Source organism: Fundulus heteroclitus, chromosome 7 (genome assembly GCF_011125445.2).
Source record: "Fundulus heteroclitus isolate FHET01 chromosome 7, MU-UCD_Fhet_4.1, whole genome shotgun sequence".
NCBI classification, from domain to species: domain Eukaryota; kingdom Metazoa; phylum Chordata; class Actinopteri; order Cyprinodontiformes; family Fundulidae; genus Fundulus; species Fundulus heteroclitus.
In genome coordinates this window covers 40,207,324-40,227,177 of record NC_046367.1, presented here as the reverse complement: position 1 = coordinate 40,227,177, position 19,854 = coordinate 40,207,324, and the positions used below count along the sequence as shown (strand labels likewise).

Below are 19,854 nucleotides of genomic sequence, written 5' to 3'. Positions count from 1 at the left end.
TTTGGAAGGCAGGAAGTGGGGTTCCTCCCACTTCCTGCTTTATAATTCTGCCCTGGACAAAGAGAGGCTGAACTTCCAGCAGTGTGGTGGTGATCTGTGGATTTTCCAGCACGATGGAGCGAACTTAGTTTAAAGATCAGAACATTGACTTTTTGGACCTGTGGTCCCGATCAGAACCCCATTGGGAATATTTGGTTGGTTCTCTCCAAACACCCAGAAGGCAAGGATGGGTCACCACCACTCACCATCCATCACGTTCAATCCCAGCATTGTAAAAAGAAATAAAAGTTTTTGAAAGTTATCAAACGGTTTCAGTTATTGTTCAGGAAACTGGACACCATGGAAACGTTTACAAAGGATGAAAACATCGACCCTATCAAACTGCCTACAGTCTGACTCATTTTCACTTGAGCGAAATAAAAGTAACATCTAGCGCACCTTTCACATCCAGCCTCGCTTCGCACTGCTTTGTGCCGTACTCATTGATGATCCGACACGTGTAGACGCCAGAGTCCGATCTCACCGCAGACTTGATGGTCATCTCGAAGGTGCCGTCCGAGGTCTCACGTACGACGTGACGGGGGTCCGTTTTCACCGTGACTCTGTCCCTCAGCCTGCAGGGAGTCAACAGGTGGAACAAACCTTCATCTTAGAGATCAGAACCATTTTTTTCCCCCTTTTTATTAAATACATACACAGGACGTGAAAACAAGCTTCTCATATTTTCCTGATTTTGGGTTTGACAGATATGTGGTGGGTGGCATTCATTCGTCACTTCTTTATTTTCTGCCATTATGGTATTAAAATTCATGATGCGCTCTTCTGCAGAACCTACGTGCATGATTCAGCCTGTTCTGTTTATTCTGAGCACTGAGCTGATGTGACACGTTAAAAATGTTACAGCACTAATCATTACATAATGCTGGGAAAGAAGACAGAACAACGAGTGTCATTTTCTATTTGGAATCAACTTTTAGTTTCAATTTATAGTCTTTAGAGGGAAAAAAGGGCATTTGATACAATAGCTTTAATACAAAAATCTGAATATTAGTTTGTATTATTCCTCATTTGATGAAATATTGTGCAATAAATGCATTAGAAACATAAATACAGCTTCTGTAACCATGAATCCACACATTACCGAGGATGCTGTTCAGAAATTATTTGCACAAAAAACATATCAGCTAACAGCTAAGTTAGCTGATATAAAATGGTTATGTTTCCTAAACCTTTATACTGCTGTCCCCTTCTGTTAGAAAACGTTTGTAATGTTTACCATTTCTTTATAATGTTAGAACATAAAAACTGATCTATAACAGGCTCTAAAATAAATTAAAACTAACTTGAAGGGAGGAGTAACACTTTATTGCAGATTGACATCAGTTATTAAAATAGGTAAATTATTTCTGCTTCTACATGATTCAAAGGGGAAAGTATCAGCTACTGATCAGCCAATCAGATGCATTTATTAACTGATTGTCATCAGCAGGAGCTGCTCTGTAAACGAAGGTGTTTGGGAAGTTTGCTGCTGTTGGGCATGCAGCTGTGTGTTAACGCAACGCCGGAGCAGCAAAACTACAGCATTTATCTTAGAGAAGCAACTGCTGCTGCCCATCAATCTGGGAATAGTCATGGGGTCGTCTAAAAAAAAAAAACATCTGAAGACCATCATCCTGCAGGGAGGAGAACATCCCAGCCAGGAGTGGAGGTCCCGAGGTCAGAGACCTCCTACCATCTGTCAAGCATGGTGGTGGAGCAGTTATGATGTGGGGAACCTTGCAGCCATTAAGTGGACCATGAATTCCTTTCTAGAGTCTCTTGTGTCTGACAACAGAAGCTTGGCTCAAACCACATCAACAAAAATGTAATTAAAAATAAAGCTGTAGAAAGTTATGCCAGCGGCGAGTGGGTCTATAAGTTGGTGAAACATGGATCACATCTAGTTTTCCTGAAACATAATTTTGCCTTCATCTCTGTTTTACTACATAATAGTGATTTGTTTATTTCAGGTTATATTAAAAAACGTTCCCGGTAAAGGACACGGTAAAGCGTTGACCAGTTAAAGGTTAAAACTCTAGAGCTGAATGAGGGTGTACTTTCTTTTCATTATGGATCTTTGACACGGACACAAGCAAATCATCTTAATGGTACTTCTCAAATTCTGGGTCATCTGTAAAAGTTTTCAAAGGCAACAAATCATAAAAGAAACTTTCTGCCTATGTTTAGACCAGGAAGCCCAGAAAACATCTTAATCCTCCCTCTTAAAGACAATTCAAGCAAAACAAAGTATGAACTCACGTGACTCTGCGCTCTGGAGATTGTCTATGCAACCAGAGAGGATAAGTAATGTGATGAGCTTACCAGTAAAGCATGGGTTTGGGTTGTCCTGTAATGCGAACAGACATGGTGACTTCCTGTCCTTCAATCACGGCTTGATCTGTAATTGTTTCCTGTTGGAAATGTAATAAATAAATAAAATACAATGCCCATCACACAAAGACATGCTGCATTTTACGCAGTAGTTTTCCAACACGCTATTAAATGCAAATGATAAGAAATGTTTAAATTAAAAGTAAAACTAGCTTGAGTTCAGTTTCTTCCTCGATGGTCTAACCAGAAAAGCAGGAGGTTCCCTGAATCTCGTGTCGATTGTCCGTCTTGGCTCCTGAACTCCAAAGTCCATAACTTCCTCCAAAGGGCTGAGGTACTCTTCGTCAGACGTTATTGGGCTGCTGATTTCCATCGGCACACCCAGACTTCCCTTTGGCTCCTGCACAGAGTCTAAAACGTTGCAGTAAAATTGTGTTAGAATAAATTAAAGAAAATATCCATCCATCGCCTGCCTATTTGAGATCGTGCTGCAAGGGTTAAATGTCTTGGAGGGAAAATCAAACATCTCTTGCTCCTGCAACAGTTCCAAAGCTCATTCTTAAAACGTTCCCAGTGCAGAAAGGATACAAGTACATCTAAAAAAAAAAAAATCATCATCAGAATATTGAGTAAAAGTGCAATCATCTTTATCAGTCATTTCAGAAAGTGGAATTCATATTTTATATAGAATCTTTACACAAAGTGATATATCCCAGGCCTTTCTTTCTTGTAATTATGATGTTATTCCTGGTTAAATAAACATTTCCTGGCTTATTTATCCAGGAAAAGTCTCATTGAGATTAAAAACTCTCTTTTAAAAAAGAGTCCCGGGCCAAAACAGACAGGATGGTTACATGTCAGCTACAAACATTCATCCACACATACAAAACACTTCTGGAGTTCAGGAGAAAACTAAGATTGTGATTAAACTGATTAAACTTGCTTCTGCAAACAAAAGTGAAAGCTCGCTGCTTCCTGACAGACCTGTTTTATTTCCAGCCATCCAACCGGACAACAATAACCGTGCCTCATCACTTCAACACGTCCTGCTTTTCATTCTGTCTCAGTAAACATGGATTATTTGCTTTTTGCACCATTCTGTGACAACACAGGAGTTCAAGGGGTCTACAAGCTAACCCCCCCCCCCCACACACACACACACACACACACACACACACAGAGCCATAACTACCATCTGAAATAGAAAACGGTGCTGGATGAAAACAATGGCGGATTCACGGTGAGTGCAGCTACTGAGACTCGCTGGGCAATTTATAGGTTCTGCTTCCCCTCTTAGTTTCTATGGTGACTATAAGTGTGGTTGTTCAGCTGGAATATACGCCGCACACTTACACAAACACACGCACACTCATTTTGTTCAGGGCGCGAGCGTTGAGGTAGCGGCAGAGAAACACGATGTCGTGTGGGAAGACAAAGTACAGAACAATGGATTTTTATAACATCAACAGCACCGTCTGTAAACAGGTTATGTACACTGACCTGATTCACGTTTACTGTTTTTGAAAACAGTTACGGGGTTTTCTTTCATTTGTAATGAAAAACAAAAGGTCTGTATAGTGATATTTTGGAAATTGAGGAAGTTAAGTTGGCCGCAAAGTTTAGGTAAAGCTGCACCGATTTTCAGGCTAATGATCAAAACAAAACTTTTAGGGTCACGCCAATGGATTACACATAGATCCACCTATAGGGACAAAATGGATTTAGTTTAATTTTGTCTATGAATGGTAAAGATGATTGTTGGTGTTGATTTTGCTGCAGTGATTGTTTAGTTTGTCTCCCAGGTTCCCATTCCAAAGGCAAAGTTGCTTTAGTGACAAACTATCCTGGCACCTCTTAGGTCTAACAGACAAATCAAAGAAAAATAACTTGTTAAAACTTGTTTTAACTTAGTCTCCACTAAGACAACTTAGTGTCTACGGCAGGGGAAATACTGACAGCTCACAATCCAAATAAGCATCCAGTAAAATTCAAATACGGAGTTTAAACACGAGCCGTGATCAGGACACTCCTTAAAGTCTGACCGTACCTGCTTTGACTGTAAGAGTGGCGCTGCTGGTGGCTCTTCCCATCTGATTAACTGCAGTCACGCAGTATTTTCCACTGTCAGTGGTTTTTGCTGATTTTATCAGCAGACTATGTCGTTCACCCTCCACCTTGACAAGGTAGTTTGGCATGCCTGTGACGTCTGCGTTGTCTTTTGTCCAGGTAACTTGAAAAGACAAGACAGTAAGACATTTAACTCAACTGTCCCTCCTAAATTTCCCTTTGATTTAGTGATTTTTAACTCGAGACGCGACATCTTACCTTCAGGACACGGGGTTCCAGCAATTATGGTTTTTAGTAGCACATCTGCACCAGCGGATGCTGTGGTATCCTGAAGGGTAAACTCAAACATGGGCGCCTCCATTGGGTCTTCACCCGCAGACACATAAGAATCATCTGATGAATCTGCAGATTTTCAACAAGAAATATATCTGGTATTAAACATCATAATCTCCCACTCTGGAACAAACGGAACCAGCGAACTTCATGTAGCACAACGAACCTAACTCTGGAGACAGAGGACGCGGACGGCGGTTCTTTCCCTTCGTCTTCAGAGGTTTTCCCTCCTTGCCGCTTGTCTGCTTGGACTCCTTTATCTTTGGAGGGACATCCTCTTCCATTCTTTCATCTTCGACGATAATTGTGGGGACCTTTAACTTTGAGGCTGACTTGGACACCTCCGTCACGTCCTCTGTTGGAGTACTAGACGTTACTCTTGGGGATTTTGGATGAGGTTGAAGGGGAAGATCTTGCACAACGAAAGCCCTTTTCTGTACCAAAGGGCTTTCGGGTCTGTTTTCAATTTTCCTCAATGCTACCTCAACTGGTGTCTTTCTCCCTGTCTCGGGCTCTTGGATGTGTGGGGATTCTTGCATTCGAGACACTCTTTGAACAAGCGGGCTTTGGGGCCTCCGTTCCACCTTGCGCAGTGTCATTGTGACGTTGGGGGATTCTGCCCTTTGTTGTTGATGCAGTGCTGGGGAAGATGACCTTGGAGCTATTTCTGTTACTGGACTGACTCTATGTAATTCCCTGACAAACCGCTGTCCTGGCAGGTCTGACAACTGCACCGACTCTGGGGGTCCTAGGACATCTCTAACTCTCCCTGCCGTTGAACCAGTTGTTGTTTTCTTTTGAGGTTGATGCAGCTCCTGCTGTTGTTGCTGCATTTGTTGCTGACACGGTTCCTTCTCCCTCTGCTCCTTTTCCCACTGCAAGCGTTCCCTTTCCTGCAGTTTCTGCAGAACTTGGGGAGGAATTGGTTCGATCTTCCTCAGGGGCTGGCGCTGCTTGCTCTTCAGGGTGAGCTGTTCAGTGGAGAAGGACTTTTTCAGATGGGGTTTCCCGACGAGTTTCTTGATGCGCTGGAGCTCCTCCGTGAACTTGTTTTCAATGTCCTGAACTTTTTGAGAGTAGCGAGGTTTCTCCTCCAGCGAAGCGGCTCTCTGTTTGAACATGGATCTCCGTTCGGCAGCATCCTCTTTCAAAGCCTCTCTAAGATCTTCCCTTGAGCTTTCTCTAGAGATGCCCAGCCGGCTTCCACCGTCGTCCGAATCTACGGACCCAGCACGGTTGAACCCTGCCCAGGACCTTCCCGAGACAGAACCTTCTGGAATATCAAGGCTTCGTCTGCGCTCCTCTAAGCCGCGGACCTTCTCAAAAACCTTTGAGCTCGCCCGTGAAAGCTTCGGAGAAGGTCGGAGGGTAAACTCTTTCCGGGAGGACTCACTCAGAGGGGTCTGTGGTCTGGAGTCCTGCCCCCCTCCCTGAGAAACACTTTTAGGCTGCTTAGTCTTTTCCTCAAACTCCCCTGGAACTGTGTCTTGGTATTCAGTTGGCACGACAATTTTTTTACGCAAGCTGACAGGAGTGGTTGAGCCAGAGCGACTTGGCATCGGAGAAGACGGACTACGTTTGACCAGCCTCGGCGATGGCGGTGGAAGAACTTGGGGAGGAGATTCTCTGGCGAAATCTTCTGGCTGGCTTCTGATTTAAAACAAAAGCAATTAGAATCAGTGGGCAGTCATGATTCCATGCCAATACCTGCATTTTAAAATGGGGATTGATTGTAGATATTTAGTAGACACAAGAAGACATTTTAGCTGTTATAATGTGCTTCTGGCTTGCCTGGTAGAGAGATCCTTGTGTCCATGTGGTCCACCCTTTTCCTCTCCACATTTGTCCATCACTATCCATCATGTAAAAGAACAAAAAGGTGGAAATTTACGCAGGGCATTTCAAAAAACATAATGAGTGATGCATTCATCTTAATAATTCAGAATTTAGAGCTGCAACCATGCAGTGGTTTCTCAACTAATGATTATGGCACAGCCAAACCTGTAAAGCAAATTAACAGCATTCACCACAAACAGTCTCAACAACCTTGGCATCCTTCCTCTGCCATGATTTATTGCTGATCTCTTGGAAGATCCAAACAAGCAATGTCCAAATACCAATTGCTTTAGATTTGATTTATTTTCTGAACATCACCTCTACTTGAAATTTTACAACCAAAGGTGAAATTTGCATACCTTTCATTGTAAGGTAAGTTCTTTCTTGAACAATAGACATACATGATCACGAAAATGCTCAAATTTCATGTACAATCTGATCCAGTGACGTGTTATCGTCTTACAGCTTTGCAAAAAAAAGAAAAGGCCCGTTTGCTCTGAAAGATGACAGATTCTGACCGCTGGTCAAAACAAAACAACTCTGACTGACCTTCCTCTGGTTGGTATGATTTAGTTGAGTCATAAAACTACATTTCGTCACAGGAGGCTGTGTGTAGCTTATAGAAAGTCACTCAAGTTGATGGTCGTCAACGAGGGAACAAATGTCCCCCTCTGCAGGTACAAACTAATGCCTGGCTGGTAGGAACTCAAATACAAAGAGGTTGAGTGACCAGCAACCCTCATGAACCCACCACTATAAATCCACATCAGTGTGGGAAAACTGTCTGAAAAGATGCATTTTAAACAGGTATCTAATTAAGATTTGCGTATTATTTCATCAGTCAGGATTATCTTTGTTTCTGATCAAAACCGTAATGTTCCAGTAACAATACAGTTATGCAGAAAATTGATCTTTTCTTATAGGTTTTAGTCGGGTTTTTCGGCCCAGATCTTAACAACTGGTGCCTTCAATTTTTGTGTGTCAAAAAAAATAAAATAAAAAAGCTTGCCCTGATAATCAAATACTTTTATGCAAAGTCACCTAAGATGTGATGAATTTGGGGCAGTGTGAATTTAAGGTCATGGACCAGTATACTTGAAGCTGGGGATCTGACTGAGCTCCATCATTTTCCTGATATATTATTTTTTTCTTATGAAGGTATACATATGAAGGCTGCACCAATGTAATCCTCCTCACTAAAACAAAAGCGGATTCACACCAGACTTGACACAACAGACAGAAACACCAGCGGGTTACCACCATGAAAGGCCTGGTCCTCAACATCCCCGCGGTCCTCTCTGCTCTCGTACTGGTCTCCACCTTCATCTTCAGTCGTTTCAGAGTCTAAAAATGAACAATCAGCAAAAACAAAACATGAAGCGTGACGTTTTGAGAGAAGCACAAGCACAGCCTGACTCCAAGATCTGATCATTTAACATTCTGGTAACATGGAAGACGATGAAGTTGATTCAAAGCATGAGGAGAGGACACTGTTGCCATGGTGACGGGCTTACTACAGCATCATTGTCTCAGTCTTCCCAATAATATTTGGCGAAGAACAACTTCAAAACAAAAGCTTTGCTCTGTGTGGTTGTTTTGGTGCAAATTCTGATTCTGATCCAGTCTGGAAACCGGCAGAGAAACAAGCGTCATTAATTCTGTGCATATCCCTCACAAAAAACGGCCAAGTAGATGATCAGACAACTACCTTAGTGTGCTGCAAAGGTAATCTAAAATATTAGAATGTGCAAGGTAGATAGTGGAGACTAAATTTAGGGCAGCCTAACGTCAGCAGAGTCTCTCCGGACAGAAACCCGACCTAAAAGTGTTCATCCTCTGAAGATATGCCTTTTGTTTTACCGTGCACAGAAGATTCAGTCACTGGGGTGAAAATAGAGAGCATGACTGAGTCACTGACATCCAAGCGGCTCTCATGGGGTGTTGGCTTCCCAGTACGTGGAATCACCTGGAATTTTTCTTTTTAAATCATTAAAGTATGGGGAAAAGCTGCTACTTTTTTCTCATATCTAACAGTGCTTCCTTCATCCAGCCATTGGTTATAGTTATTCTTGCAGGATCACAGGGGAGGAAGGTGATACATCCTTTCTTTTTAATTTTCTCCCATCTATGTGATGCTCTGTACATCTGTGAACAGTGAAGATCTGGAAAGTAAACATTACCGCTCAAACAGCTGCGCTGCACACATTACGCTGCAGAGTCATGCAAAATGAACAGGAGCTGCCTGCATTTCCTGACTCAAGGTAAAATACTCCAAGCGTCAACTGCTGTAGACATTTTTTTCTTTTAAGAAATAATTTTTTTTTTAATTCAAGCATTTTATTGACATATAATTAATGCGAAAAAAAAGAAGAAGCTGTATTCAGGGGAAAATGTTTTATTTTAAGAGAGACGAGTTTGTGAGGGTAAAGATCTGTTCCAGTGCTCCACAGTCTGGGCAAATCTGAGGTTGTTGGAGAAGGTTTATGACCCTGTCCCCAGAGGCAGTCTGTAGGAGTGCTAGGGAATCCTAGAACAAGGTCTAGTCCCATGTAGTATAATATATAATATATAAATATATAATAGTGTGCACTTTAACTCCACAGATTAAGTGTGAAGCAGCTGGGACGACGATCAATCCCTCTGAGTGTGAGTTCTTGGATCAGAATCAGTTGAAGAAGCTCGGGGATCCGATCATGTTTCGTCCCTTTGGAGACTTTTCCAGACACTCTCCTGGGAGAAGACCATAATGTGGATCCGTAGCTTGCTGGAGTTGCTTTATATCCCTCCTGGACTTGGGAGGCATTGCAATCCCCCACCGGGAGCTAGAATATTTTCATGCAGGGTGGGATTTCTGAGCTGACGTGGAGGGATGCATTCGCACACATTCTCACACCTCAGGCCAATTTAAACTCAACAAGGAACTGAGCATGCAGCAACGCAGTAGGTAAAAAGTAAGTCATGCAACACAGAGAACGCCGCACAGAAAGAGCGGAACCAATATTCAAACCTGGCTTCTTCCGCAGCAATACCCACCGCACAAATAATTTAAGGACTGTCACAGCAGGATATCAAAACTTCTGTCTGACATTTTCCTGAAGGTCTGAAGGAATATTTTAACCAACCAAATAGTTTGTGAGTTTAAAGTTTAGAGTTTTACGTGCGATGCATTTAATGTCCATGTAAACGTGCCTATCACAGTGCGAGGTCCTGACCTCACAAGCATGTTGTTTTCATATTATGTTGTTTGTTTCACAGCTGATGGCGATAAGGAGGCGACCAATAATCTCATCATTGGCAAAGGAAGGCACTCCTCTGAAGACATGTGCTTAAATTCTCATTACCGTACATTACAAACTGTTGATATAACAATTTTTGGATGAGTATTTCATTTCGGGCATAACTTTTAAAACTGTTTTGATGTAAATCAACAAACTTGAATTTACCCAGGGTCTTAGATTACAAAATATTGCAGGTTTCTTCTTTTTTCCAAGTCTAGATGCATGATCAGGGTGTCGTGTGTCAGAAGTTAAAACGTTTTTTTGAATTTCTTTAAAATGAAATAATTAGTTTTGACATAAAACACCGCTAGTATGACTTATTTCTCAGTAATACATTTTCAATTCAAAATATATATTTTGGCTACTCCTAAGTAACTCAAATTTAGATCGTCTGCCTTTTTTTTCTCCACATTTCACATCTAGTCAAAGCTTTTCAGCACTGGTTCACAACATCACATTGGATTTTGGTTTTATGCAACAGTGTAAGATCAAATACCAAATAACAGCCTTGAGTAAACATCATACAACATATAGGAAAACTTTACTAGAACGGTTCTCATTGTTGAGGTTTTCTGCTAATCTCTGACCACCAGTTAGGCTTTGAGTTGTTTGGCTTTTATACAAAATTCACAAACTATTCTTAAAATGAGCGTATCTCAATTTAACGCCAGTATTGACCGGCAGATATTAATGCCTCGGACAATTAGGAAGAACATTTAAAAAAAGAGTTGAAATGATTAATAATTCTTCCAATACAAGAATAAAAATAAAATAATTAGCACTTGCCTGATTTTTTTCTTTGGTCTGATATGTTTTCATGGCCGTTCCTGATTTGTCATCCACAGGTATTTTTCTGCCTTGGCTTACATTCAACAGCAGGGTATTCCCCGAGATTCTCGGGGGGGTTCCGAGCTTTTACGTTGCTCCTAACTGAGGAATTTTCCACTGAAGGCATCAGCAGCGTCGGTGCACAAGACTCAGTTTGTTATGTGCTGTAACTCTGCTGACAACCAGGCAAAAAAAAAAAAAATAAATAAATAAATAAATCCTCTCAGTAAAAAGCAAAATAAAACCAGGAGAAAAAGGCACTTCGTCCGTTACATAACCAGTCAGAGTCTCTGCGGTTCCTGTGAGGGAATCCATTTGTCGAAAGCACTGAGAGCAGACCTCCATTGGCAGGTGCAGATGTCTGTTGAAGGCATCTCATCCACATTGAGGAGCCCCCCCGCCCCCGCCCGCCCCCCTCGTCCACACAGCAGCCAGCAACAGAGAGAGCATCTCTCCCCCCCACTGTGTACCCCCACCGGCCCCCCACAGGCAGAGCGAACCGATAGGCAGAGGAACCAGTGGGAGTGATCCAGCCCTCTCCAGATCAGGATTCTACCTGCAGCATCTCATTTGTCCCCCCTTTCCTCCACATGTGGCCGTGTTTTATCCTCAAACCGCTGGGATGAGCAGATGCAGCGCAGTCGGCAGAAAAGAGGAGAGCGGCTGCAAAGGGGTGCTCCTCACTCCTCTGCATGAGGCTCAGTAAATCTGTTGCAGGCTGCTCACAGAAGCTCCCTGCTCCTCACAAAGAAATGATGCTGATGCTGCGTCTATTTTTCTCATCATATTTACAGAATTTTCCTCTGTACCTATAATTATTACCACCAGATCTTCCTTCCATGTTTAATTATCAGCACTGGGCATAAATCAGACAGAGTGACGCTCGCGGTGACGTTGGGGTTCACACAGCATAACAATGTGCAAACAGCAGAGGAGCTCAGCGAGCCTGCTGGGTGAGCTCTCCTCTATAAATACATCTGTGCTTCAGAAAGTCCAGGACCAGCACCGTAAGACGACGCTCCGCTCCTCTAACAGAGAAACAACTCCCACAAAACGCCCACAGACACAGAGAACAACAGGGGAAACTAATTAGTTTTCAACAGGTTTCATTTCATGGTCTGCTGGTTGTGTAATCTCAGGTCGCACGGTGAGTCCTATTGTCTCCTTGGAAACTGTATTTCATGAGCAGGATTTCATTCCTCGTGTTGTGTTTGACACGGACGTGAGCCTCAGGAGGAAATTCTGTTTCTTGGTTATAGTAATAATTGTTTCGGGGAAAGTTTCTAACCTAAACATTACAGCAAAGCGTGAAAAAAACACAGCGGGAGGAGTTTTGGCTCCCAGAGATAGCAAAATATTAACGAGGAGAAAGAGTAAAGTCGGCGTAAATACTTTTTGAGTAAGCACGCTGGAGAACAGCTGCATATGTGCAAATATGAAACCAATTCAATTCATCTTTATTTATATAGTGCCAATTCATGAAAGACGTCATCTCAAGGAACTTTCCGAAGTCAGACTCCATCAGATCCTCCAGGTTGGTGAGAAAGTTTCCTCTCTAAGGAAACCCAGCAGGTTGCATCAAGTCTCTCCAAGCAGCATTCACTCCTCCTGAAAGAGCGTAGAGCCACAGTGGACAGTCGTCTGCATTGTTGATGGCTTTGCAGCAATCCCTCATACTGAGCATGCATGAAGCGACAGTGGAGAGGAAAACTCCCCTTTAACAGCGAGGAGAACCTCCAGCAGAACCAGAACCAGGCTCAGTGTGAACGCTCATCTGCCTCCACCCACTGGGGCTTAGAGAAGACAGAGCAGAAACCTACATATTAAAATATATTCTAAGGTACTGAGACCAGTTGCTTACATCAACTGTATAAAAACACATAAACATTTTTCCCTCACAGTGCGACACCAATCAAACTAAACTTTTTAGGTATAATTAAATGTATATAAGTAAAAAAATAACATATCTCTAGTTGTTGATTACCAGAATAATGAGAAACATTAGTATTATGTAGGAGTGGTGGTTGAATGCTAAGGGACTGGAGGTCTTGGAGACGATGGAAAAGTCACAGGTTTGAAACTCAGTCTGCCACTCTGGGTCCCTGAGCAAGACCCTCGACCGCAGCTTGTTCCCTCTGTGCCACTGAGTGTTGGAAGCACGCGGCTCCCTAAGGGATGGCTTAAACACATAGAGACAAAATCTCTTTCCTACGTTACTCATATTTGGATATTTTCCTGATTTACCCTAGGATTTATGCCTTTAAACAGTTTGGGAACACCCAGATGTTGATGTCAGGGCTTTGTGAGCTTCTAACGCCCAACATTTGTGGTAAATGTGGTAAATGAAGGCACATCTGTGGAAGTATGTTAAGGCAGCGCCTCAAACACATGGCTTTGTATCGTGACAGCATGTGAAAATCCAAAGAAATCGGCCTAGATGTAAGGAGGAGACTTGTGAAGCTGACGCCGGATCGTCAGCTTCACAGCTTCAATCAGAGTCATCTTTTCCAATGACTCTGATTGGACTCTGCCGCCATTAAACTACAAACGGGAGCTAAAGAAGTCAATGACTCCAAAAAAATAGTCAAAAATGGAAGAATAGAATAGAATAGAATAGTCAATAGTCAAAAATGGGAAAAAAATGGAAGAAAACACATGGTCCAATGGTTTTGTCAGTACTGTTTGTCCGGCACAGTTTTAGCCATGTTCAGAATGTTCTTCCATTGAAATGTGTTTCTATTTCATAGCCTGTGTGGAATAGCAACACATTTCTCATCCTCTGAGATCAGGACTACCGGTGATCGTCATCTCAAGCTATCCAGCAATCAGTTGTTTTCTGCTTATCAGGGTTCAAGTTACAGGGATCAAAGATCTCCTCTCAGTGGGAGGTCTCACTGCCTATCGGTGCAGGGTTAGAGGGGACTGGTGCTCATCTCCGGCGGTCAATGGACAAGGGGCAGGGTACACCATGGACAGGTTACCAGTCCATTACAATAACTTAAAAAGTCAATCCCTGCAACAATATAGAGCCAGTTAAAAGTATTTCTCCCCTCACACATGTTTTTTTTTTGTGCCTTTTTTTGTTACATATCAAATATTACCTGAGTAGATAAAAAATAGTTTTCAAATGACGAGTTTGTCTAAAAAGTGGATATTAGCTTCACATGACCAGCCTCAAACATGTTCAATAGCTGTCTTTAGCTATGTTTACACAGACATAAGTAATTAGAATAAAGAGCTGACTGGAATAAAAATTTGTCGTGTAAACTCGCCGATCTGAATATTGTGATCGGATTAAGCTCAATCAGTATAAAATTGAGCCATAAACAGACGTGGCGCCATCTACAGGCAGTACCGCAGAACTATCAGAAAGCCATAGGGCGACTACTAAATAATGTCGGACCGAGCCTGACCCTCTGCAATGCGAAGACCAACCGTTATTTATTAAATAAAATTATCTAACAGCAACTTTAAGAGCCTCACATCAGAACATCACAGAGGAAGAAAATTCCAGTTAATTATCGGACACAGGGACAGAGAGAATCAAGGTAAGAACCAGTCTATAAACTGATCTATTTGTAATGTTGTTTGTACTTAATACTTGATTATTATATTACTATTACTAAGACTGTAGAAGCTAAGAAGAGCATTGCTATCACCATTATCACAGTATTAATAAGGACGTTTACGCACGTCTGTCAACTCTGCGGTCACATCTGAGCCTGGGAAGCTTTAGCATCTGCTTAAATAAACACAAACATTCATACTGTATTTCTACCGTCATTCCAGTCCCTTCCCTCTTGGAATCATGTATTTTTTTGCATTTTTTTTTACAGTGGATCTTGGACCTTTCTTCACTGTTTCCATTACTTTGCTGGGAGATGCTAATAGCTGTTAGCTGCTTCCTTGTTTATCCCCTGCTGCACATGTGCAGTGGCGTACCTCTGTTGTTATTGTGAAAAACAGAGGTAACATCTAATAAGCCAGCAGGACGTGATAATCTTTCATTAACACTTTGTATGCAAACAGAGTGAGCTACTGATGTATAAATAAATAAAAAAGTCAAATAACGTGGTTATGTACCTTTTAAAACATATTCAGATGATTCTTTCTTCAATCCAAACACATTTCAATCTGATTAGGGAGTTTAGCTCAAGTTAACTTAGCTAATTAATCTTTAACATCACTGTGGAGGAATTTTGGCCCACCCTTCTGTGCAGTGTTTGCAGAGACTTTGACTAGGCCGCAGCAAAACTTTCATTTTGTTTTTTAGCTTCTTTTATTTTTGAGTCATTCAGAGGTGATCGTGCTGCTGTGCTTCAGATGGTTGTCCTGCTGCACTTGAGCTTAAATTCATGAACAAGCATGAAAGCAGTCCCAGATCATCACACTACCACCACCATGTTTGACTGTAGATAGGACGTTCTTTGTCATAAATGCTGTTTTGGTTTAATGCCAAATGCAGCAGAAGTGGCTATGAGAGACATATTAGCCATGTGAGGTGTGCAGAACTTTAGATGTTGCTCTGCGTTCTTTTACGACCTCCTGTCTGAGTCACTGATGCACTCTTGCCGTGACTTTTCTGGGCCGCACACTCCTGCCAAGGTTGGCCATTGCTTCATATTTTCTCCATTAGTGGATAATGACTCTCATTGTTGTTCACTAGCGTTCCAAAGCCTTAGAAATGGCTTTATCCAGAAAAAAGTCTATGTATCAAAACTAATGTTACATTAAATATTATAAATAATACTATTAGTATTTAGTATGTCAGATTCATTTACCAGCAGTAAGAATAACTGTTGCATTTCCGTTTTAGATTAAAGTAATGAAACAATGTAACTGTTTACAGGCTGATCTCAGAGATTAGGACAAGATGTGTTTCATTTTGAGGTCTCTAAGCCTACTTCATGCTGTCAGGTAGCTTCCATTAAAGGGATTTTGTTTTACTCTACAAGTCAAGCATTGAACGGACCTGATAGCTGCAATAAAAGTGAACCAAAAACAAGCGTCATGTGGGAATTACATTTTCACAGAGATCCAGTTTTGGTTTGATGATGTGAAAAAAAAAATAACCAGGTGTGACTAAAGACTGAAACTGAAGATGTCCATAAGAGGGGAAAACAACTGTTACCGCTTTGTGGGAAACTAACAGGGACCAAATTACTGATGTCAGTTTCTTTATCGCTCTGTTTTATCTGTTTTTCATGAGCCGTTTATTTATAAAGAGCAGACCTAGCGTGGAAACCTTTGTTTCTCCAGGACATTTAGAAGCATAGCACAGTGACTGTCATGATAATGACCCTCGGTGATTGATTTTCTAATGAACGTGGATCAGCACTTGTCGTGCATTGACAGGCTGGTGTAGGGGATTTCCACAGGACAACTCAGGGTCCACCTGTTCGCTCACGATCCAGGCAGAGGACAACGCGTTTGGGGAAAACATGCGTCCACATTGGACAGGGACCATGGTCACACTAGGTGACTCCGTCTGAAGCACCAAATATAGCTCAGGCCCGACTGCATAATCACTCCACAAGCTTCTGACGAGCGCTTTTCCTCACAAAGCCCCGCCAGTCCTTCAGCTAAGCTCCTCGCTTTCTGTTTCCTTCAGCTTTGTGACATTTTTCAGCGCTCAACGTGGATTTAAGGAACGGCTAAAAAATTCTAGGTTTATCTGAGGAAGCAGCGTTTGGAATTCGTATTGATGTCATGGCCTAAATTAGCTGCTTCAACAAATGGTATCGATTGTACCAATGCTGCGCCAAGCTTCTTGTGAAAAATCCACCTCACCTGTTCGTCAACAGCCGGTATAAAAAAGAAGAAACTAGCAAAAAAGCATGCATAGTTAATAAATATATCCCGAAAGTAGAAAATAATTTGATTTTTTTTTCCGAAATACAATGTCCATATTGGATCTTTTTGTTTATCTGGATGCATAAATATGCAGCGGTTGATCAAATGGCACCCGGCAAGGTTAGATGCAAAGCCTGTAAAAGAAACTGTTGAAAGTAAAACAGAGTTTCAGCTGAAGAATGATGCATGCTGTCGATTATTTCAGTCGGGCCCTAATCCCGAGCGTCAGAGAGCGCGCTCAGGGGTCGGGACAAATCACTGGACTGAAATTTGACTAAAATTAGCAGTGATGTCTTGCTGTGTAACAGGAGAGGCGTTGGCCTGCTAACATCACAAAAATCTGAGGCCAGGCACATTCCTGGGTATAAATAACCAGGGGGAGCTGGTGGACCAGAGGGGCGGGACAGAGAGACACACGCAGAGACGGAGAGAGAGGCTTCAGGCTGCATCCCTGAGTGATGGGACAGCTGGAGCGTACGTTGCCGGCGAAACAGCGGAGACTGAAATCAAATCAAACGTTTAAACGCAGCTTTAAAGGTTTAACCGGCCCCGAGCCGTGACAACAGAGTGGCTGCGTCGCACAGCTGTTGTGAAACTGCACTTTAAATGTACTTCTCTATTGTAGCGTGTTTCTAAATGTGGAAGGGCCCCTGATGGGAAAACGCAATCTGTTAGTCAAATCTAAACCCGAAGACTGAGCTCTAAAAGCAAAAAAAATAAAATGTTTGTTAAGACTGGACAAAAAGGTCATAAGACCACAGTGGAAGAAGATTAGGTTTATGCTTTTTTTTACTGAGGGAAAATTAAAGGGAAACTATTCATTTCTCTTCCCATTATTTACAGAATTTTGTAAAAATCTTGAGTCATCCCGAATTTTTTTCTACATTTACTTTTTAATTTTAATCCTTTGTAGTGGTCTTGGTTAGTGGTTGTCTGGGCTTTCAGAGGGTCTTTTAAAGCTTTTCTTTCTAGGTCTTTAGGTCTGGGATCAGGACCCAACAATAAACAATAAATCCTCTTTTCTTTCCTACAGCAAAAGCCTTGAGAAATGATTAATTTGTAAATAACAACCTCTCCTGTCTTATCGTTGTTGTCTGACTCTTCCCTTGGATCCATATGTGTGAGTGACGTTCACATCTGCACATCTGAGCTGCCAGGGTTGGGAATTAATCTGATTTGTTGAAGAATTACACAAAAAGCGCTGATTGGCCACAGGGTCTGAGGAGAATCTTTTGGTAACCAATTAGGGACCAGCATGAAGTCACATGGAAGCACAAACCTTAAGAACATGCACAGTCATCTGGACAATGCCACCCGCCTTTGAAGAAACGTCTTTAATTAGGCTGACACACAAAAAAGAAGTGAAATAAACCCAAATTGAAATGGGAATGCTGAAAATCAAAAGTTATCAGAGAATTTATCAGAGAACGTGTGTCTACACGCTTTATTCCAGTGATTTTGATGGGGGCGGCTATTGAGCGCCCCCTATTGACAAGCTCTTACGGCTAGTAACTGAACATTTATAGTTTGCTGAGCTGCTGGACTCTGATCCGTGAATCAGTCAGGAATATAAGGTCTCCTGACACAGCCAAAAAAAGATAACACAAACTGCAAAACAAAAACCCTAACACCCGCCCTAACCGATCCAGTGAGCGGTTCACAGCCGAGTGTCAAGGGGCCGGGATATGGATCGGTGTCTCCAAACCCGAGACCATGGTCCTCAGCCAGAAAAGGGTAGAGTGCCTTCTCCGGGTTGGGGAGGATGTCCTGCCCCTAGTGGAGGAGTTCAAGTATCTTGGGGTCTTGTTCACGAATGAGGGGAAGATGGAGCGGGAGATTGACAGGCGGGTTGCTGCAGCGTCTGCTGTGAAGCGGGCGCTGTACCGATCCGTTGTGGTGAAGAGAGAGCTGAGCCAAAAGGCGAAGCTCTCGATTTACCGGTCGATCTACGTTCCTACCCTCATCTATGGTCACGAGCTTTGGGTCGTGACCAAAAGAACGAGATCCCGGATACAAGCGGCCGAAATGAGTTTTCTCCGTAGTGTGTCTGGGCTCTCCCTCAGAGATAGGGTGAGGAGCTCAGTCATCCGGGGAGGACTCAGAGTAGAGCCGCTGCTCCTCCACGTCGAGAGGAGCCAGTTGAGGTGGCTCGGGCATCTGGTCAGGATGCCTCCTGGACGCCTCCCTGGTGAGGCTGCTACCGCCGTGACCCGACCACGGATTAACGGATGGATGGACAAAAAGTTATATTTTAGCTTTAAAAACGTTTCCCGTAGGAGCAGACGCTTTAGTATTAAAGACACGACTTCCATCTGCTAGATTTTAAGGCCATGTTCAGTTCAACTCAGGACAGGAACAGGTGGGTGTACCCGAGTCTTGTTTTGAACAAAATGTCAGTGGATGTTTGTTGCCTTACTAACTATATTAGAATTATTATGGCTAAGAAAAGAAAAACAGTTTCCATTTAAGACATTACACTTATGTGAAAAAAAAATCTTCCTGAGTAAATTCCAGAGAGTGTCCATCTACACCTGTTCTATTTGCTGAAGGACCAAATGTTGTTGAACTGCAGTCAGAGGCCACACACAATTATTCCAAGGGCCACAAATGGCCCCCGCGCCACACTTTGGACACCCCTGGACTAAATTATTCATAGATTACAGTTAATTTGACAGTCAGATGACGTGCTGGTAATTTCATTCAGTTATCCTTTCAGGGTTAGAAAAGCTCCAGCAGTACTTTTCATACCGACAAACTATCCGTTTGAAACTGCTTAGGTGATATTTCCGCACCAATTTTGAAAGACAATGAATGAAATTAATTTTCAATGATCCACCCATGTTCTACAGTAATGCATTTTGGCATTAAATAATATTTAACCACCAGAAGTTATTTTAGTTTGGTCAGGGGTCATAATCTGTCATATTTCACAAAGGTTAACTGCTTCAAATAAGAATCAGAACTACAATCAATAGAAATGAGGTGTAATTAATATAATGTAAAATTCTGAAAAAGAATCAGAACTACAATCAATAGAAATGAGGTGTAATTAATATAATGTAAAATTCTGAAAATGGTAAAATGCAATAATTTATGCACAAAATTAAGGATTCAAATTATTATTTATCCCCATGATTCTTCAGAATACCCAATAATTTGGGTCCAAATTCCAAAGAAAAGCCTATGAAGACCTTCAAAAAGACTGCAGAACAGTCAACCAAGAGCATTTTAAAAGAGGTTGATTGATTCTGACTATCTTGTAAAACTAAGATTTAAATAAAATTAAATT

The 19,854-nt window shown here is 42.1% G+C and overlaps 1 protein-coding gene across 4 annotated transcripts in view; it reads right to left on the bottom strand.

Moving 5' to 3' along the window:
- Nucleotides 1-19,854, bottom strand: part of spegb (striated muscle enriched protein kinase b) — a 50,650-nt gene that overhangs the window by 28,890 nt on the left and 1,906 nt on the right. The window contains exons 2-9 of one of the 4 annotated variants that reach the window (XM_012879623.3): nt 7,864-7,950; nt 6,562-6,622; nt 4,937-6,417; nt 4,696-4,839; nt 4,418-4,600; nt 2,615-2,781; nt 2,362-2,450; nt 439-614 (exon numbers count right to left, since the gene is read on the bottom strand). In XM_012879623.3, coding sequence (XP_012735077.3) covers nt 439-614; nt 2,362-2,450; nt 2,615-2,781; nt 4,418-4,600; nt 4,696-4,839; nt 4,937-6,417; nt 6,562-6,622; nt 7,864-7,950 — 2,388 coding nt within the window. Of the gene's footprint in view, nt 1-438; nt 615-2,361; nt 2,451-2,614; nt 2,782-4,417; nt 4,601-4,695; nt 4,840-4,936; nt 6,421-6,561; nt 6,623-7,863; nt 7,951-19,854 lie in introns of all 4 variants that reach the window. The other 3 variants (XM_021325079.2, XM_021325080.2, XM_021325081.2) reach the window with 3 other exon arrangements.